The following is a 21,782-nucleotide window of genomic DNA, read 5'->3' on the forward strand; positions in this document are numbered from 1 at the left end:
ATTTCAATTTATTACAATTTAATGACACATATAACTTACTTACTTACTTACTTACCGTATTTCTTCACCCATAAGCCGATCTCGGCTATAAGCCGAGACCCTGACTTTCAGGGTCTTTACGCTACACTCAAGCTGCCCAAAAAAAAAGGTAAAACCATCGGCTATAAGCCGAGAGCGAAATTATTGATTGTAACTGGCCATTTGAGCAAGCGAACCTCACGGAAAACATAAGAAATTGACTCACTAAACACAAAACCTAATGAATTACAATAAACACAAAAGAAAAAAAGCGAACCAATCAAGAGATATGAATATCAATTGATCCAACGAACTGTATAAATACTACCACGCGACAACAGATTAACCACAACAACAATAATAATCTCAGTTAAACGTTTCAAAGTATCAATCTATCGAGTATACCTTTCGTCGCTGTCACTTTTTATCATCATGCCTAAAGCACGCCGTTCCTCGTATAGTATGGCTTTCAAGATAAAAGTTATCGCGGAAGCTGAAGCGGTAGAAAACAACTCGGAAATCGCTCGAGAATATGGACTAAGCGAGTCCATGGTACGACGCTGGAGAAGAGACCAGGCGACTATTCTTTCCGGAGAGCTGAAGATGTCTGCAAAACGTGCGACGATGGGCCGTTTCACTCCGAAATATCCCGAACTAGACCAGCAAGTGATGGAGTGGTTTTCACAGCAAAGAGAACAAGGTTGGTATTTACTTTTCTGTCTAAAATTTTAAGAGTTTTTGAAGAGTTGAATGATATCGTCTTTCAGTGCGTGGGAAACAGAGACTTTGATTGGTCAGAAATATGTTGTTGTCATGACAATTTCATAACATGTCACGAAAAGAGTGCTGCAGTCACGAATCTACGGTTATCTCGCAGCAAAATAAGATTGTTATTTTATTTTTCGTAGGTATTGCGGTGAGTGGATTGATCCTTCGCCTTAAAGCTAAAGAGCTCTCCGATGATCCTGCTTTCAAAGCTTCCCGTGGATGGTACGAGAAATGGAAACGACGCCACTCGGTCAGCATGCGAACCAAAACAACTCTGGCCCAGCGATTGCCCGCCGATCTCGAAGAGAACATTGTGTGCTTTCATCGCTTCGTCATTGCAGCAAGAAGACGCGCCGACTACCCTTTATCCCGCATCTACAACATGGATGAGACACCCATGCGTTTTGAGCTGCCATCGAACCGAACACTGGAATTCAGTGGAAGCCGAACAGTGCCAGTAAAATCTTGCGGAGCGGAAAAGCGGAGCTTCACCGTCGTTCTTGCTGTTGCTGCCGATGGAGCAAAGGTGCCACCGAAAGTCATCTTCAAAGGCGTCCGTACACCGAGAGATCTGGTTGTGCCGCATCCTCTTCGTGTTTCCTTCCATAAGAAAGGGTGGATGGATGAACAGGGCATCCGAGAATGGATTCGACAGAGTTTGCCCCGTGCCGAGCGTTCCCTTTTGGTGTGGGACTCATTCCGAGCTCACTTGACCGATTCCGTGAAAGATGACCTGAAGCAGCGAAACATTGACGTCGCAGTTATCCCTGGTGGCCTAACCCCGGTTGTACAGCCCTTGGATAAGTGCCTAAACAAGCCATTTAAAGATAATGTGCGCCGAAAGTACTTGGCGTGGATGACATCTGGGCCATTTGAGTTTACCCCAGCTGGGAAGAAGAAGGCGCCAAGCAGAAATCTTGTCCTCAGGTGGATCAAGGAAGCATGGGCAGAGATACCCGAAGAGATGGTTGTCAAATCCTTCAAGACCTGCGGTATTTCCAATGCCTTGGACGGAACAGAGGACGACGTGGTCTACTCTGAGGAAACCCCAGAAGTAGATGATGAATACATAGAAGAGAACGAGTTCGACACAGACAGCGAAAACGAAACGGATGGCGAGTAAACCATTGGGTTGAAAGCCCTTGCACGTATCCGTCAAACGGCTCCTTTAGGAGCCACCAATTTCATAAAAGTGAATAACCAATATTCAGAAGTTATTTTTGTTGTGTTTTATTACTTCTGCTTCATTGCTAACTTGACTACAAGCCGGGGGGGTAAAGTTATTCAGCAACTGTATATTTTTAAAATGTAAAACCCTCGGCTATAAGCCGAACCCCGTTCTCCGTGAAAAATCTCCCAAAATTTTGGGTCGAAAACTGAAAAAATCGCTCGGCTTATAGGTGAAGAAATACGGTACTTACATTAATAGATAATAATACAAAAGAGTAAAAAGAAAGGTGCCATAAGGATGGTCCGCAAAAGAGATAAATCCCCATGCACGGCAGACCACCTTTAACAAAAAAAACAAATCCAAACTAAAATCAATCAAATCTTGCAGTCAAATAATCCCTTACACCCCTTTTAAAACAAGAAACACTTGGAGCCTGACGGACCGATAGTGGCAGCCCATTCCACATGGGGACAATCCTATTAAAATAGCAAAACCTAAAAGTATCAGTCCTCGCGTAGTTCTTTTTTAATTTAAGTTCGTCCTTACCCCTCAACGAGTATCTTTCCGAATGTGAATAAAATTGGATATAAGAGGATATATCTATATTAATATGCCCATTAAGAACTCTATAAAAAAATAGTACGTCAAAAAAGAAGCGTCTGTCCTCTAGAGATAACAGGTTCAGTTTTTCTTTACGAGTGTTGTAATCATCATCAGTTTTTAGAATAAACTTGGTGGCTCTTCGCTGAATCCTTTCCAATTTATTAATGTTTCTAGCCGTGAAGGGTGACCAGACAATAGTACAGTATTCCAATTGGGACCTTACCAAAGCACAGTACAACCTTCTTAACATGTTAACATCTTTCAGACCCTTGCATGTCCTTTTAATAAGGCCAAGAATCTTGTTAGCCTTGCTTGATATCTTATCAACATGAGCATTCCAGGACAACTTGTTACTAGTAACTAATCCAAGATCACAGAATTCAGATGTTTCTTCCAGAGAGCTCTCATTCAGCTTAAGGTCAGAACGAAAAGGCACACTTTTTTTCGTGATACGCATCAATTTGCATTTCTTTACATTAAAATCCATTAGATTTCGCTGACTCCAGATGTGTAGATTATTCAGGTCAGATTGAAAATCATGTTGGTCTGATGTACATCTTATCAGTCTTGATGTTTTACAATCATCTGCGTACAGTGCGATTGTGTTTCCAGGCATAACCACATCCGGCAAATCACTAATGAAAATTACAAAAAATAATGGCCCTAGTAGGGAGCCCTGTGGTACACCAGATGGGATAACAGACCAGGTAGAACTCTGTCCTTCAATAACAACCCTTTGCTCTCTGTGGGTCAAGTAATCCTCGCACCATCTTAGTAGGCTACCAGAGATGCCGAAATTACACAACTTCAGAAGAAGTATATCATGTGATACTCTGTCAAATGCCTTAGAAAAATCTAAGAACACGACATCCACCTGTAGTCCATCATCCAAGGCCTTTGTCCACTGATGGTGTGTTAATACCAACTGGGTAGCGATTTATTTTCCTTATAAACCTAAAGAAACCGCTGCATGACAATTTTTTTAACAATAAAAGCGTATTTTGATTACCTACAGATAAATATTTTTTCCACCTCTTCTATGATCTCGTCCGCCATCTTGTAGCCCATAATGCAATGCGATATGCCAGAGTGTAGTTTCGCGCCATTTCTCAGCGATTACCTTCGGGTAGTTCCGGAGACAGAGGTTTTAGGATCGCGAATTGTCGTCTTGTCGTATAGTTCACGAGCCTCGTTACGAGTTTTGACGCTCAGCCTCCAAGTTGTTTTCCAGCTGACTTTCCGTAGTAAATTTGTGATTTTAATGTGGCGCTTGTGTTTTGGAAGGTTGTGACTTTCTTCCGTCAGACCACAGGAAGGTAAGAATTTCAGGTTTGAGTAAGTCAAGCGTCTCGGTGTAGATATGTTACAATACTTCAGTTTATTTTGATGCTCCAGAATCGTACTGAAAACACAAACTTCATTGCCCCAAAAAACTTTTGACAAATTATAATATTGTATATTGGACTTCATTAACGTTTGATTTGTAGAGCACCCCTCAAGTAATTTTATAACATGGATCAATATCGACGATGAAGTGATTAAACCGAACGTGCTTTTCGTAAGCCTAGTTTTTAGGCGAGGAAGTCAATATTTTTATTATGTTCCATTTAAAAAAAAATTTTACGCATTGTGTTTCGAACGCGCAGGACATGACAGCATAGTTGTCGCTCGTGTTGACGCTAAAAATTCCATATTCCAAGCTGATGTTCGAATTGAAAGCCGTCGATCGACGATGGTCGTGCGTGCTTAGTGAAATTGATCATGTACAGAATCTTTAACAACCACTTGGATTACGTTCTGTATTAGCATAATCTTTTATCATTTTCGTGTAAGAATGCACCGTTATCGCAGAGCTCCGACTCCGGTCCAAGCCTTAAAACTTGCAATCCACGTTTTAAGGCTTTATTTTCACCTCTGCTTAACACTTTATGTATAACAATTTGAGAAATTATTTGTTGTAGAATTTTCAAGATATCATTGTTGAGAGCAGGGATACTGTAAGTGAATCATTATGTCTTCTGGTAAGTTGCTATTTTTTTTTTTTTTATCTCACAAGTATGTTACGGACCGCAGTTCAAGTTGATACAATATATATTAATTATCTGTTGTTGAATTCATGATTAGGTCACAGACTTAGATAATATGCAATCCACACTGGGTATGATTTTGCAATCCAAGATTTGTAGGTAGAAATTAGCAACATAAATCACAAAATCAAGCATTGTAAAGAACATATTTATTTATACCTACCTAAAATCAGTTACAATTAATTGATTGCTTATTTTCTAGAAGCAAGGAAAAATTGCTTAGTTAGTCAATTTTGTTAGTGCAATTTTCTCGTGGATCATGAATCGATCAGTTGTCAGAAAACTATCTGAAAGCTAACCACCTGGCCCAGTGGTGAGAGTACTCACCTCCCACCACTGCACGATGGGTTTGATATCCCAGACTAGGCGTCACATGTGGATTGAGTTTATTGTTGGTTCTCCAGTCCTTGCTCCCAGGGTTTATCTCCCTCCACAAAATTAAAAAAAGCAACATTCCAAATTTCAATTTGACCTGGAAACAATGGACTGGAAGAGCCACCTTGTGGAATGACTCCACTGCAAAATCCTTATCATCATAACTGATTAATTCTTGTAGATGCCCTTGACTATACTATTTCTACATTTATGTACTAAATTACTGTGGGAAAACACACTTGGTTGGTCAGAGAAACCTGGAGTAGTGGAATCACAAGACTATTCTGCCAAAGTTCTATAAACTCTGCCTTAACTCCAAGGTTGATAACATTTTGAAGAAAAGGCTTGTTTATTTGGTTTTTCATGACTGCTCACAAGACCATGTTTATACTTCCTTTTAAGAATTGTTTGATTAACCCACAGTTATTATTTTCATTTGAACAGGAACCCTTTGTAGCCACTGAATCAATCGGTTAATTTTAGAGTCTTTTACTCCAGGTTCATCAACGAAATAAACGGCATGCAGATATGTTTCTGAAAGAAGAATTACACAATCGAAACTTGCAAACGCAAAGCAAAATAAAGCAAAATGAAAGTATACAAAGCTCAAATAAATCGAAATGTCGAACACTTACAAACAATCTGAGGGTTCCTTCTCAAAATAACTGAAAAATTATTGTTCGTCGAAATCGATAGGATGAAAACAATTCACATTCACAATCTTCAGAACAAAATTCATCACACATATGGCTGAACAAGATCACTCGCTCGGCCTGGTAACAACTAGAGATGCGTCATTTTAAAAATCATGAAATGTCCGTTAGGAACCCTACACCCTTGGATAACATACTCTTGCATTAGAGGGCTATCCTGTGTATATATTTGTTATTATTTTACCAGGGTGTTGTAGAATATTATGGTGAGTATTCTGTGAAACTTATATATTTCATTTCTACTCTAGGGCTGATGTCATCAGTCAAAAAGCCATCCCATTCCCTAAAGGAAAAGTTAATGAATCGGCTAGAATCACACAAAGACTCTATGGATATCCTTGAAATAGTATTAAGAATTGATATAACTCAGGGCAAGACAGTGCAAGAGGTTATTGCCATTGCTGAAGAAAAAAACGGAGAACTGTTTCTTGAAACCTGGTGGCTAATCTTTGAACTTCTTGCCCTAACAAAAGATTTTGTGAAACTTGCTGATGCTGATCACTGGCCAATGACAAATGCTATTAATGCATTAGAGAGTCCTCTGCTAGATCAGTATCTGAATGATATGCATAATCATAACACCCACCAGAGAAGTCTGTGTGAGTATGCACGGTACAGGAACAAGCCTGAAGAGCCTGTTTGAAACAAATCAAAGGAGCTGAGGCTTAAGAATCGCTATGGTTATGGATATTTGTACTCAAATTTGGATGCAACACATCCTCGAATGAGTAAGTATTCTTAATATGTTTTATTCTGAAGCTAGTTTGGTGTAAATAAAACAAATGTAGGTTTCATCATCGCTCATTATATCGGAAAATCATAATTAAAATCTGCTGCAATTTTGATTTCTCCATTGGCGAAAAAACACACTACTTATTAATCTTTTAGCTACCAAAAGTAATTAACATATAACTTTTCCCTATTAACCATATCTATATATTATTCAGCAAACAGATAATGAGAACACTCAAAATTTTCAGGTGAGGTAGAAGTTGCCATCTTGATCTTACACCAAATTCTAGCAACTAATTTATATTAAGAAGGGAGAATTAGCAATCAGATGTTAGGAGTTGAAGGGTAAACGGCTCAGTAGGCCACTCCTTATTAATACTTTCCTCTGAATGAAATTGTAAAATTTTCATTTACCAAAGGTGGGGGGGGGGGGGTGGAGAGGGGGGCGCGGAGGTGAGAGGTTGTTATGTCCATTGCAGGATTAAAACCTTTGGTAGTAAACAACTACATATTAAGTAGGAGCAATAAATACCTTTACTTTGATTGTCCCCAATCTGGGCCAGGAGGAATTGTAGAGAAGACTCAGAAGACTAGGTCTTTGTCCCACAATCAGCCAGAGTGGAGTTTGCCACCACCTTCAGAAGATATCCAGGGTCAGGAAACTTGGAGAGAAACTCCTATGGAAATGAGAACTGATGATAGAAAGCATCATGATCTGGTAGTTGATGGAGCTAGAGAAAGAAGTGTTTCTTCGTATCGGCAGAACTTGTTGCAAATTCCAGATGAGGAACCTCCTTTGTCATCACCAGCACCTTTACCAGCTGTCCATGTAGTCCCTGCAAGCCAATTGGAACAGTTTACCACGCCTGACACAAGTGTTACAGATGAAATGAAAGACAGGGGTTCAACGTGGCAGATTAACGTAGATCATAGTTTATCCTCAAGTGACTCGAAACTAGGTACAACCAGAAACCTGTGACCAGTCACAAGCATGGGGCAAAAAAAAAAACAACATTCTGAGTCTCCATGAGGAATCAAAACCTCAGACTATATGATTCAGCATTCCAGCACTCTACCACTGCATGAGCCACAGAAACTCTGTGAGCAAGGTCATTGCACAGTTCACATGTGACAGGCGTCTTGCATACTGCTTGGATCAACAATTTCAATAGCCATGGATATATAGCATATAATTATACTGATCCTAGCAGTATGCAGGACATCTCATATATGAACATCACGATGCCCTTGCTCACCATGGAGTCTCTATGGCTCAGTGGTAGAGCATCAGAGCAAGGAATGCAAAGTTCTGAGGTTTGATTCCTCATGGGGGCTCAGAATGTTTTCTTTGTCCCGCACTTGTGACAAGACGAAAAACATCCTTCTCTATTTCTTTACTGAGCTCAAAATTTACCATCCGTCTTATTCTATTCAGAAAATTGCTCTTTCCAGCGATTGGATCAGGATGGACAGATCTTGCAGGAGAACAGAAGAATTCCTTGGGGCTCTGATTTTTCACCACCAGCACATGCTGTGCATGAAACCTCTGCAAGCCAATACCAGCAGGCAGCAGCATTAGAGGCAGATGAAGATGCAGATGAAGAGGACAATGGTGGTTCAGCATCCCAGACTAATACCATTCCAAGTTTGTATTCAGTTGACTCAAGGACTTCAAGCTCTGAATCAAGGCCACTTACCCCTGAAGGAGCAAATAGCTCTGTGAGCAGTATTACAGGTGTGGCTGGTCAAGAAATTGATGTGGTTGGAGAAACTGGTCTATCTGAAGTTGATAATGCAACTGAGAACAGTGATTACTTTTCGCAAGTAAGTCATCTTTCAGTGATGAGTGGCTTAGTATGGTTTTTGCTCTGCTTTAGGTTTACTACCACATGTGCTGTACTTACCGTGTCTTGTCAATTTTTTAGAACTTAAATCCTTTGTTTCCAATCATGATGTACAGTTATACAGCTTTACTGTTCTTTTAATAATAAAACTAGGTACTGATCTTGTATATGTAATTTATTTTTAAATTAAATGATTATTTTTTTTGCTCATTTGCAAGTATATTTATTGTTAAACAAAATAATTTTATGCTATCAATGAAGATTCCATGTGATATAACTTTCAAAGTCTGTCTACCTGACAAAAGCCATCAAAACAGCACAAGGTTTTGCCAATAGGCCTGTGAGTAACTAATTGCTACTAAATATTTTGATGTCAGTTTAATGTTAACAGCATGAAAAGAACTTAAAAAAATCTTCAGAAAATAAAACAAAAATGTACCAAATATTAAATTCTTAGTTTACTGATTTTAGTTTATTTTGTTCAGAACCTATGGGAAAGGTCTTCAGAGCTTGAAGCATACCAGTTTGAGCTAGAGGTGAAGTTGTTAATACCATTTATACAAAAAATATTAGTATCATTTTATTTATTTTCTTGAAGTGGTGCTCCCTTTTTTCGATAGAATGCGATATCAGATGTCAAGTTAGGCAACCTGAAAATTAAATCTGTAAAGAAATGGTGTTTCTTCTTTTATCTTTTCCTCAATTTTGTTGGCTTTTTTTTCTTACTCTGACTAGCTGACTGCCACACTAAAAAATTGTTTAATTTGTGAAATTGTAACTTAAATTATTCATAATGTATTGCAATGTGTGAGCATTTTGATTTTTAAACAATGTAATGTTTAGTGTTAATTCTTACAACTAGCTAGTGTTTAATGTATTTAATGTCTGATTTTAGTGTTATAGACAGCAGTGTGCTCAGCAACAAGGAACCATTGATGGGGTATGATTGTAAAAGTAGTATTGATGTTAGTGAAGAATGTTTGTTACATAAATATTGCTTATTATATTGTATAATTTATATCAGGGGTTTCAAAATGTTTTGAAGTAGGCAGCCCACTCTGAAAAAGTAGGTGGCTTTGAAGTAGGTGAGATTGTTTGTCACAAGCAGTCTGCTATGACCAGAGTAGCCACGACATACAATCAAGTAGCTGGCAGAACTCCAGAAACTACTGTATATAGATGTGCATTACATGTTGGTGCTGGGAGTTTAGAAAGAACTTTTTACAAAGTAGTTTTTATGAACTTGCAAAATCTGGTATTTTGAAATAACCCATAGGAAAAGTTGAAGCTTAATTGACAGAGCCTGAGCACGGCCTGATTATGGACTGATTAATGTTCACACAGCCAGAAATCAACATGATAAAAGCCTGACAAAAAAATGGTTTGGCTCCTTGCCAATAAGCTGAACAAATGTTAGGCTTTTGTCTGGGCTATGAATGGCTGGACAAGGCTATCAGGAGCAGAGCAAATGCAAAAAAAAAAGCCAGACAACACTGAATATCCCTACACAACTATGCTTTTCAAGTGCCAGCAAGTTTCAAGTGGTAATAACTATCGACACAATGAGAAATTTTTAAAACATTGCTTATCTGGATTGCAACAGTCTCTTGTCAGGCTCTGAAATTAGGTGCGTTAATTTAATTTGGTGAATTAAATGTTGACATAAAAATGTGTAAGGATATTCAGCGTTGTCTGAAAATCTAATGAGTTGCTGGTTCTTGGAAATGGGTTCACTTGAGGCCTATCAAACGACAATAAAAAGTACTTTTAACTTTTTCCTGAGTGTTTACACACTCAGGAAAAATGTTGAGGGACACAACAAATTGAATGTAATATATGATCTCTTAAGAATATTAGTCCTGTGCTAATTTAGGAATGCAAAAAACAGCTGTAGTGATACAGCATTAGCCTGCATGATGATCCAACCAGTCAACATTTTCATTCAAAGATGGAAAACATCCATCACAATTAATGCTTAGTGCCTACAAGTTTGGCATGAATGCAGAGTAAGTTGATTACTAACTATAAACCGTCTGTGCCATAAGTTTTTCAGGCAGTATTGTTTCAAATTCAATTTTCATTGGTTAGGTTCATAATCCATTGGAAATTTAAGGGTGGGTTGTAAAAATGAAACTTTGGTGCATAAAGGCGCGCAATCAGAGATTGCATGTACACAAATTGCTACAAGTGTGCACTTCTTTGTCAGTGTTTACATGAAAAGTTGGTTTGTGGGATTGTAAGTCTTAAGAATGTTAATTAACATGCCTTTGCTTCAATTGGATAAATGTTCCAAAAGGCAGATCTCATTTGTGACCTAAGCATTGCAAGGGAAGTCTGAAGTCAAACCGAGAGTGAGTTTGTTTTTCCGGATGGCACTGGTGAAAAGAAGAAGCCCAATGTTAACAATCATCCCAAAGGTCAAAGGAGACGTAAGGTAATTTTTCTCACAACTGCTCCTTTTAAATACACCTAAACAGCCTAAGAGCAATGATCAGCTTTGCAGTTAATGTAAGTAAATGGTTCAAGTTTGGAATAGTATCTAAGAGTGGCACCAAATCAGTTTGCCAAAATGTAACCTTTAGTTCTTCTTCTTTTACAGGCTACATGACTGCCTAGAAGGGCGAACAAACTCCAAAAGCAGCAGTAAAAGCCATATCGCAACCTTAAGTCTCGTACAAGATTGAGGAAACATCTCTGGCTTCCAGAAGACATGCAGCTAAGTGGAATCGCTGCCCACATATTCTTTATTTTGAGATAAGACACAGTGTATTATATTCATTGTATTTTGGTGTGCAAGGGTATTAAGATTTGCTTACCAATAAACTATTTTATTGTTATTTGAATGTGTGTTTTTTGAGTTGTAAGGTCAGCCAAATTCAGGCATAAGTAAGGCAGGAGTTTTTAGCAATTACTAATTAAAAGTACATCACCAATAATTTTTGTGCAGTAAGGCCAACGCCTGGCTTTTGACAGGCCTGTTTTCCCATCCTAAACAATAATTTGTCTTGTCCAGCTCTGCTCTGGCTGAATTACCACTCCTGGCTCATTTCTGTGTCTGATTCTTGTTAGGCTCTTTTAATTACCAGTGTGTTGGGCTCTTCTCTGGTTGATGTTAAGCCTGCATGTGTCTGGTTCAAATGTCAGGCTGCACTCAGGCCCTCATCTGGCTAGCCATTTTTGTACATAAAGCTACTTTTCCAAGGTGCTTCCTCTTCAATCAGATCATGATTTATTGACTCAGAGATATATTTATGTTTTCCTGCATCAACAATATTAGAATACATTCCAGATGAGGAGACTATGCCTAGGGCTTTGATCATTTTGAGTGCCATGGCAAGAGAAAAAAATTTGGAGATGTTGCATATGTTTTATGATAAATAATGTCTTTCTCCTTTGTTGTCCAAAATGTCACATTACTTTTGTCCCAAAATTTATATGCAATCGTCTTGCCTATTCCAGAGACAATCAGTGTGGTTAGCATGCAGATATTATATATTTAAAAATGTCAGTCTGCAATTTTAATTTTTTTGTTGTTGTGGTAACTGGTGACTAGTTAAAAAGCCAATGGGGGTTAGCTTTGCCCTGTAGCTTTTCTTAGTCTTCAATTTGCATTACTATCAATTATCTTGATTTTCAAGTTGCAAAGAATCGTGGACAGCAGCATTTATCTGGAAGAAGAAAGTCAGCTATTGATGAGAAGGACCCAAGAGGTTTGTACTCTGCATTTGCCAATTTTTGTCCCCTTGGTAGCTGCTAACTATTTTTTACTGAATCGTGGAAACAGAGTATTCCCAGCTTATGTTTCATCGATAATAGAAAGAGTTTTAACAGGAATTTATAAATATTTAGCTTGTGACAATTGTATGGTTAATATCAAACTGAATCTTACATTTATTCAGTTATGTGATGCGCAAGATCAAGAGATTGAGCGACTCACACAGGTACATGCTATTTTTATATTTTAGTTATGAGTGGATAATGACAATGCACTTACTTCTAATTAGGGGAAACTTTGATGCTTAACATATGACTAATCTACCTTACTTGTATTTACAATAATTATTATAGTTGTGTGACCTAATTAAAGGACCAAGATAATGAATGACTGGTGGAGGAAAATTTTTTCAACATTTGATTCAGGGTGTCCATTCATTCAAAGAAATAGGCAATAGATTTAATAGAAGCATTTTTATTGTTGGAAAAAGGGTCTTTATCACATTTTAAGAAAAGTTTAACTTCAGCCATGGCACACAAGTTATCACAATTCAAGTTTTAGATTTTTATTGCAAAATACATTTGTAGGAAATGTTGAGGTTATATATTGTGGCTTACCAAGTGGCAGAATGAATCCTTTTATCTATGCCGCTCAGGAAATGTGTTTCAAAATCAAAAGCAATGTTTATGATTCTGTGCAGGGTTTGTATGGGTCCTGGAAAGCCTTGAAAGTCCCTAAATTTTATTTCAACATTTCCAGTCCTAGAAAAAGACCGCAGGTCCTGGAAAGTCCTGGAGATTTTCTTAACTCAAGCAAGAAAGTTTTAAGAGTTTATGCTACAACAAATGTATACTGACTGTAAGGAGATTTTATTTTGAAATATTGAAAAAGGGTTCAAGGTGAAATTGGAAGTCTTGGAAAAATGAATCTGAATCCTGGCAAAGTCCTTGAATTTGTTTCTGAAAAAGGGTTTAAACCCTGTCCATGTTGATAATTAGAATTGTATCATTTCATTTATATACTTTTAACAAAGCTTCATTTTTCTTACTGCCTCCCAAAGATTAAGGTAATTCTTCAGAAAAAAAGTTATCAAACAATTTTTTTAAAAATCTTTCCTTATTGTTCCATACCAACATCTGTTTCAAAAGTTAAGTAAAAAATCTAGGTCACCATGCTTGTTTAGGAGGTAGATGGGCCAAACTCAACCCATTTATGCCTGAATTGGCACTAATCAATACTGAGGAATCACCTTAAACCCAGTGCCAAAATGGTGTCTTTGTTTTTGTTTGTTTTGTTTTAATCTAGTGGATTGCTGAAATAAGAAATTTTCTTTTGTGTAAGGAGTGTAACTTTGAAGCTGAACATAGGTATGCTTACCTAATCTGCCTTATTTTTATGTAGTTGTGTGACCAGAAAGACCAGGATAATGAAAGACTGACACAGGTAATTGTTTTCACTATTGGATTCATAGGTTTCCCATAAATAACAGAAATAGTCAACCAAAATAATTAGTCAGGAGCATTTTTATTTTTGGAAAAAAAAGGGTCTGTATCCCCTTGTAAAAAGAGCTTAAGATCAGCTACAACATACAATTTATCACCTCAAGTTTTATACTTTTACCGCAAAATGTGCTTGAAAGAATTAAGGGTTGAAGTTATTCATCCCTGGCTGATTATAGCTTCACCAGGTGGCAGTCTGAATGAATCATTTACCTGTGCCATGCCAGAAATGTGTTTCAATGTGAAAAGCCATGGTCGTGACTCCATGTTGATAATTGGAATAGTACTGCTTTATTCACAACCTTCAAATAAAGCTGCATTTTTCACATGCCAAGTAATTCACCTTGAAAATTAAGCACATTACAGAAAGGGTGTAGTTGTTTTCTCATTTCCTTGTTTTTTCTTTTTTGTCTGTTTGTTTGTTTGTTTTTTTCTTTTCACTTGAGCAGACTGCTGCACTTAAAATTAATTTTTTTATGGCTAATTGTAGCCTTGATTCTTGTCACATGGTTAATCTGCCTTATTTGTTTTAGTTGTGTGACCAGAAAGACCAGGATAACGAAAGAATGGCCAGGGTAAATTTTACAACATGCAATAATAATAGGAGCATTTCTATTGTTGGAAAAAAAGGCCTGTGTCCTCTCTTTTAGGAGGCCTTGCAAAGAACTTTCATGGAAACTTTATCTAGCAGTTTTGATAAATAGGGAGGCATTTGGTTGAACTTCCTTTAACAATAAAAATAAAATAAAAACTATTCACTGAAGTGGAGGTGGGTAGTGGTAGATGTTTACCGACCTGCAAAGTGGCAAGATAAATATCTACCACTAGCCACCAACACTGAGGTGAATTGTTCTTTTAGTATAATTATGCCAAAACAGTAAGACAATGTAGAGTCTAAATATACCCATTCAAGCTACGGATTAAACCAGATTACAACAACCGAACATAGCATTGCCATCCTAAACTCCTCAACTCCTTGCTCTCTCCTGGGCTATCCCCTAATCATCTCTATATTTCCCAGCATAATACACCACAGATAATATAGCACAAGAAGGTAATTTTCTGATGTATTCCTGCACGGATAATCAAAATAAATAGTAAGGGTTTTTAGAGTTAAAGTAGCCAATCAGAGTGGGCTTTGAATGCTATTCACCTTTTTATAGTATGTTAATATTTGCTATTTCTATCGCCCAAATTAACTTATTTAATTTTTGTCTCTAATCATTAATATGCATCAAAATGTATGTTCCTTTGCTCCTACAAACTTGTAAATCCTAAAGTATCTAAGTAGTTTGAGAAAAAAACAACACTTAAGTCTTGGAAAAGTTTGGCAGGAACATTATTCTGAATATTTTCCACCAGAGTCGTGGGCTGTTATATGTATCTTATGTATCTTACTTGTGAACTAGTTTAATTTCGCCTGTCTTAAATGTACTCGTAACTTGATGTACCTTTTTTTGCAAGGAAATTGAACAACTAAGAAGGGAACCTATGCAGGTAAGGTTGATATTTGATATTTTGAGGTATATGTAAAAAGTTTGCCAAAATTTTGGTAAGAAAAGTATTCTTCATCATTCTCCACCTTAGCAATGGGCTGTACTATGACATGTATTTTACTCTTGAAATAGGTTAATTTTGCTGGTCTCAGATGTACTGTTAAAGTTGATTGTAACTTTTATTTACAAGGAAATGGAAAGACAAAGGGGAGGGCATATACAGGTAAGGTTAGACATTGATAGTTTTGTTCCTTTGCTCTTTCAAAATTGTAAATCAAAAACTAACTAGTTTAAGGACAAAACACATGAAAGTGCAAATTGCCACTTGGAAAAGTTTTGCTGGAACGTTCTACTGAAACATTTTTCACCAGAGTAGGGTGCTGTAATATTGCATTTATTTTACTTCTGAAATAGTTGGATTTTGCTTGTCTTAAAAAGTAATTGTGAGTTGATTGTGACTTTTATTTACAAGGAAATCGAAAGACTTAGCGGAGAACATAGGCAGGTAAGTTTTGCTATTGGACATTCTGTGGTATATTTAAAAAGTTTTGCAGGAATGATATGCTAAAACACTATCCATAAGAATAGTGAACAGTAATATTACGTTTATTTTACTTATGAAATAGTTTAATTTTGCTTGTTCTTGATTGTACTTGTTTGCTTATTGTGACCTTTTTTTTGCAAGGAAATTGAAAGACTTAGAGGGGAGTATATACAGGTGCGGTTTGCTATTTGATATTTTTTTGTATACGTTGAAAAGCCATGGGTGTGGCTTTTGGTTCTCGTTATGTTTCTTACCACCTCCTCTTATAGTGAAGTCACACGGTTTATTTGAGTTTTGGGTGTGTGATTGTTTGTTTTCTTTCTTGTTTGTTGAATTTTTCTATAATTTTTTCCATTGAAGAGGATCAATCAAGTGGACCAAAGAAGGGAATGTACGCAGACCCAAATGACGAATCTGAGAAAGGAAAGTCAAGAACTTTCTGAGGTACGATCTGATTTAAGTCATCATTTAATTTGCATTTTGAAGTGAATAGGAAATGTTAGGATTTTTGCGTTTAGTAGCAGATTGAACAATTTATGAGTACTTATGGCAAAGTAAAAAGTTGTTTGGTTATTTTGTATGGACACGCCTACTTTTAAAACGTTAGGAACACCAGCAGATGTACACACGTATACACTCATTTTCAAAAACGTTGACCCTTTATCAGTACACTTTAACTCGATAACCACAATTAGTTGCACTTGGTAAAGGATAGAAACCATCCACGCTTTCCTGAAAGAAGAGAATTATTATAAACGAAGATTTTTCTTAAGGAATGGAAAATAAAGCATTGATCATGTAACTATGAGAACTTTTCCCATATTTTAATATTGTAAAGATTGTTTACCTAGTGGATTGATTTTGAGCGAAGAAACTTGTAATCCTTGTTGAATCGAAGGGAGTGGTGCCTTTATGTGAATGTTGTATGCAGGTATACATGTGTAGTGCTGAGGTATCGCGCTAGATGCACATCTGTAAACCCTGAAAGTACCAGATGTTAGCACTACTCAGTGATTTGGTATTCAGTAAGGAATGCAGACTATAGTTAACAGTGGTTCTTTTCAGGAACTGCAACAGACCGTTGAAGAGGTCCGACAGTCACACAAACGTGAACTTGAACTTAAAGCGGAACGTGAGTGTATGAGGCGTGATAGTGAAACATTGTTAGATCAGAGGATGACAGAACTTGCACAAGCTTTTAACAACGCGGAGACAGATGAAGTAAAAAGAATGAAACTGGAAGTTGCAAAAGAAAAACGGAAAAGAAGAGAAGTAGAGGATTGTAGCCTGTTTAAGGTGAGATGAGTTTTGGACATTGAAGACACCTAAATGGTATATCGTGTATTGAGTTGCAGATAAATCGTCGCTCCCTTAGAGAGTCAAATGAATGTCGCCTCTCGGTCATGCAATGTAGTGGAAGGTTACAAGCTACGTTCAGCGTGCTGTTTTGACTGTCTTTTCTGGGCGCTTTCTTTGCTAACTTTTGGTTCTCATTATTCCGTCTGGTTATTGCTGTTCCTGCTTAGGTCGACTTTGTTACTGACTGGTCATTTTTTTCCTGAAAATTTCATGGTGCAGGCAATGGTGAACGAATTGATGTTGAGGAGAGCCGAACTTGTGGAAAGTTCTTACAGTGCCGCATGTGCGGATACTGTGCAGGAAGATTTTGGTTCAAGCAGCACTGTAAGTTTTAAGGCTCAATTCTTCGTTAACAATGAGTAGAACGCGCTGTTAAAAAATTGTTAATTAATTCAGTTAATTCCTGCATTTCAGGAATTGACTGAAGTAGAAGATTGCGAGGAGAGTGATGACGGTGACGAAGTATTCGAGGAGGCGCTGGATCATTTGTAATTGGTGTAAATCTGGAGAGAAAGTTTAATACCTCGAACTCTATTGTGTAACTCTACGTCGTTTGTACTTTGAATCGTATTTGAAATCAGTGACATAGCATTTACCTTTTGTGAGGTCATGATCATGTGCTGTAGAAAGTATCTAAAGCTAGAGCAACTTCTTGTGCATACACGCGCTTTTTAAGATTATTTAGTGAATATTTTTAAACTTGCTGTTGAAAAGTGTTGGATATCTATTTTAGGTGTCATGTAGAATAATTGGTAGTGTTCAACGAGTATTTTTCAAATGAAACAGTTAGCCTTTTCCTATATAAAGCTGAAAAAGGAAAAGGAAAGTAGTGTTAGCACCATTGTTCTAAAAGTTTTCGTGCGAGAAGCAGTCATTTCTTCATTTGTGTTCTACCAAAGGTTGCGAAAGGTTTTCTTTGTTTTTATTTTGTAGCTATCCCTTGGTCACAATCTCTTTGAGCTGGAATATGAATTTTTTATGTTGCTTACATCAATATTTATATACTGAGGTTTCATGAAAGCTTTAACGTTCCGAATGGACAGTCTTCCGAAACACTTTTCCTAGATGTTTTTACTATAAGTTATTCTATGAATTAATTTTATTACACTACGTGTACGACTTAATTCTCAAATTTATTCCATGAATTCAGTTTATTACCGCCTGAGTGTATGACTTAATTATCAAAAGCGCTCACGAGGTACATTTCAATTTAGCTCTAAATTGTTACCGAAAAGCTGAAGTTTTCAGTGCGTTTTCCTTGGCCTTGGAGCAGACTATTGGGCAGTGGTCGACGGAAAAAAGTTGTTAAACATTAAATATTTAAATTTGTTTTAACGGTTCGGTTTATATCTGATTATTATCTATCGCCGGAGACGGTTAAAATGTGTATAGGTAATCGCATGGGGCCGAGTAAAATTAGGGATTAATATCGCGCGTGTTTTCGGAAGTTGCTGAAATTGCCCTCGTCGCTGCGCGACTCGGGCAATTTCTGCAACATCCGAAAACACAAGTGATATTAATCCTTAATTTTACGAGGAACCAGGTGACTACTTGTTTATAATATAAGGGGCAAAATGTTTTCTTACTGATCTCGCGCAAAACGGGGCGCCATTGTTACAAAACAAACAGAAATTTCTTTACCTTGGCAGCCGTTGCTAAGCGATTTTCAGCCAATCATTTTCAAGTAATTTTGCGTGGGGCAATTACAAAAATTAAGAAAAAATACCCTCTGTCTTGACCAATCACAATTCAGTAATTTTGCCCCATACACGATAATGATAGTTATTTTAATGTTGTACAGAGAGGAATTCAATTTATAATGACAGAGAATACTTGTGTAATAAATTGATGATATGCAGTCTTGTGTTGGGTTAGCCAATGAGAATTTCAAAAGCAGTTTCCAGGTTATCATTCTATTGACCGATTGAGAGAAAAAAAAGTTTCTCTCCCTCTTTTTACTAGATTGTGACTCTAGTGATCAGGGTTCCTTAAGAGGTTTACCGAACGCTAATGCAAGCTTGTCGTCGTCATGACGACTTTAATTCGATAGAGGTATCGGCCAGAAGGCGTAACTGCACACCGATAAATTATTAAGTAAGTCTTACGTACCCGGTTAGGGTTATTTTATGTCCTAGCTCGACAAAAAAATCAAGCTGTCATTTTGTAAATATGATGTTTAAAACATTAAAAGTATTCAATTTATCTCTATTGTGCTGTGCGTGCTGCTCTTAATCTTGACAAGTTTGTATCTGGTATCATTCATCGAACTATGGGGAAATACATTTCAGGGTTCTCATTAAGTGCCGGCAGCCGGCTAAAAAACCGGCTACTTTAAATTTAGAGCCGCCTACTTTTCAGTGATAAGCTTGCCTCCTTATTTTGTATCTCCACGTAGATTTCAAAGTTAAAAGTCGCGTGAATCGAACGAGTATTACTTGAAAGCCGTCTTCAGCAGCAAAACGTATTACGCAATGCCAATGCGCGCCTCCTCCCTTCTGCGAAATTCCGCTGACCGGTGTTGTCAGCAAGTGCGGTGTGGCGTTCGGCGTGTTAGAAGAAGGCAGGAATTCTTATTATGTAATTAATTACAGAGTACCCATGAGTAAAAGAAAACCCACATCAAGCCAGCCTGGAATAGATCGATATTTCTGTAAATCACGACGAACGGAAAGCCAAGTAGATGAAGGTGAGAAAACACCGATCGGTAAACACCAGCGATTCTCACGACGAGCAATTTAGCAGCACGTGTTGATGAAAATGGGAAAACAGCCGGTGATGTGGGCGATCGGCAAACACCAGCGCTTCCCACGACGAGTGATTCAGCGGCACGTGTTGATGAAAGTGAGAAAACTACCGATAACAGCGATCGACAAACACCAGCGATTCCCACTACGAGTAATTCAGCAGCATGTGTTGATGAAGGAGACAAAACAGCCGAAAGCACAAACATCCATCCTCTGTTGTCACAGGTACAGTGTGAAGCGTTGATAAAAGAGTTTTTCACTCAAGGTAAACTTCACAACTACTATACCTGTTTCAACAAATGTTCAAAACTCACTGAGCAGGAATTGCAAAGAATCAAGCCTAAGAAGTTTAACCATGACTGGGTGGAAAAAATCGACAACTGGTGGCTTTGCTATGTCGAGGGGGAAGGAATGTTTTGTATCATTTGTAAAAAACATGGAGTTACAAATCCCCAGAACAAAACTGACAAATTTTCTGGAGTAGCGTCTGACCGATTCAAGTCAGATGCTATTGAAACGCACAGGAAGTCGGGGCGTCATAAGAGTGCTTTAGAAGCAGAGATAATCTCAAGAATGTCTGTTTTCCACAAAGAGTTTGTTGAGAAAAAAGAAACCGAAATATCAGTCTTAGAGAAAGCCTTTTCAACAGCTTATTTTGTAATGAAAGAGTACTTGCCAAACAGAAAATTCTTCCCACTTATTAATTTTATAACAAATGTGATAGGGGTGGCTGAAATAAAATACTTTCAACATAGATCTGAAGGGTCTTTGACTGAAATCTTCTTGACAATTGGAAATGTTGTAAAAGAACTTACTTTGAAGAAGGTTAGAGCAGCAAGCCGTTTTGGATTAATGACTGATGAGATGACAGATGTTAGTGTTGCCTCTCAGTTAATAACTTTTGTCCAGTATTTTTGCACTCAAAGTGAAACAGTCGAGACAAGTTTTCTTTCTGCCCAGAATGTGCTAAAAGAACATGATGCAGCTACTGCACAGGCAATCTATGACTTGCTCAAAGAGGAGCTTCTCTCATCACAGTTAGGCATAAAAAATTTGATGGGGCTGGCAACAGATGGTGCATCTGTCATGGTAGGCACAAGAGAGGGTGTAACTTCTAAACTAAAGCGAGATAATCCATGCATCATTGCTATACACTGTGTATGCCACAGGCTAGCTCTTGCATGTACTGATTCTAATGAAGACACCAAATACATTCAAGATGTATCTGACATACTAAGATAAACGTGTAAGCATTTTGAGAACTCACCCAAGCGAATGGCATTATTGATGAAAGTTCTAACAAATGTGAATGAAGTGAGAGTGAGTTCAACCAAAGGCAAGAAGGTGTTGGCCAAAAAACTGAAAAAAAGCTTGCAAAACTAGATGGCTAAGCTTTGAAAAATCAGAAGAAGCTATGAAGCAACAGTACTGTGGTGTAATACAAACACTGCAAGAGTTAGATAGCATACACAATGATGCCACAGCAGCTGGCCTTTTAAAGAAGATGAAGAATGCAAAGTTTATTGGAGCATTGTACATTTTAGCAGAGGTTCTTCCAGTTCTTTCAAGTCTTTCCCGCACATTTCAAAGAAGCAACATAAATTTCTCCCTTATTCAACCACAAATCAAAGCAACCAAACAACATTTGAACAGAATTGTTGAGGATTACATCCCTATGGACAAACTACAAGCAGATGTCGATGGCTTTACAAATCTTGGATGTGATATCACATTTCCCCCCACCTCGTATCAACAAATGCAAAGCCTTACACAAAAGTATGTAGCAGCTCTATCAAATAATTTGGATCAAAGATTTGTTTCAAGCTCTGATGTTATTAGTGCCCTCAGTATCTTTGATCCATTAAATGTGCCAGCATATGATGCTGATGGTTTTCAAGAGTATGGACATTCCAGTGTCAACATTTTAGCCAAACACTTTTTCCAGATTGAAACAGAAGAAGTCCAAAAGCTAAAATCAGAGAAGCTTCTAGCAGAGTGGTCTCATATGAAATACCATGTGAATGATAACATTAAGAGGATGATTCCAATAGAAGTGAAGTCTGGTTCAAGTAGAACCACCACTACAGAATGGTTTCTTCTTCATCTCCTTAAGA

The 21,782-nt window shown here is 37.6% G+C and overlaps 1 protein-coding gene and 1 pseudogene across 4 annotated transcripts in view; one reads left to right on the forward strand and one right to left on the reverse strand.

The window, feature by feature from the left end:
* LOC111340039 (uncharacterized) overlaps nucleotides 1-3,714 on the reverse strand; it is a 9,022-nt pseudogene extending 5,308 nt beyond the window's left edge. Inside the window, exon 1 of the transcript XR_002695718.2 lies at nucleotides 3,570-3,714. The product of XR_002695718.2 is annotated as an uncharacterized LOC111340039 (transcript). The remainder of the gene's footprint in view (nucleotides 1-3,569) is intronic.
* On the forward strand, nucleotides 3,700-19,132 carry LOC111340035 (uncharacterized). 3 transcript variants are annotated; one of them, XM_088729513.1, is made up of 19 exons: nucleotides 3,700-3,876; nucleotides 4,522-4,581; nucleotides 5,984-6,463; nucleotides 7,031-7,426; nucleotides 7,903-8,291; nucleotides 8,797-8,847; nucleotides 9,207-9,251; nucleotides 11,950-12,021; nucleotides 12,211-12,252; nucleotides 13,428-13,469; nucleotides 14,059-14,100; nucleotides 14,990-15,022; nucleotides 15,212-15,244; nucleotides 15,494-15,526; nucleotides 15,707-15,739; nucleotides 15,926-16,009; nucleotides 16,631-16,861; nucleotides 17,144-17,248; nucleotides 17,339-19,132. In XM_088729513.1, the coding sequence occupies exons 3-19, from the start codon at nucleotides 6,460-6,462 to the stop codon at nucleotides 17,414-17,416; spliced, it is 1,713 nt and encodes a 570-aa protein (XP_088585639.1). In that variant the 5' UTR covers nucleotides 3,700-3,876; nucleotides 4,522-4,581; nucleotides 5,984-6,459; the 3' UTR covers nucleotides 17,417-19,132. The 3 variants fall into 3 exon arrangements, with proteins under 3 accessions (XP_088585639.1, XP_088585640.1, XP_022802541.2); XM_088729514.1 differs by lacking the exon at nucleotides 7,031-7,426 and having other exon boundaries at nucleotides 3,713-3,876; XM_022946806.2 differs by lacking the exons at nucleotides 3,700-3,876; nucleotides 4,522-4,581; nucleotides 5,984-6,463 and having other exon boundaries at nucleotides 6,908-7,426.
* Nucleotides 19,133-21,782: the final 2,650 nt, after the last annotated feature.

Source organism: Stylophora pistillata, chromosome 8, assembly GCF_964205215.1.
Source record: "Stylophora pistillata chromosome 8, jaStyPist1.2, whole genome shotgun sequence".
Taxonomy (NCBI): Eukaryota; Metazoa; Cnidaria; class Anthozoa; order Scleractinia; family Pocilloporidae; genus Stylophora; species Stylophora pistillata.

Coding starts and splice junctions, on each gene's coding strand:
- LOC111340035 (XM_022946806.2), top strand. CDS start 6,934: ATGTCCATTGCAGGATTAAAACCTTTGGTAGTAAACAACTACATATTA. Junction 7,427..7,902: donor CTCAAGTGACTCGAAACTAG/GTACAACCAGAA, acceptor TATTCTATTCAG/AAAATTGCTCTTTCCAGCGA. Junction 12,253..13,427: donor AGATTGAGCGACTCACACAG/GTACATGCTATT, acceptor ATTTTTATGTAG/TTGTGTGACCAGAAAGACCA.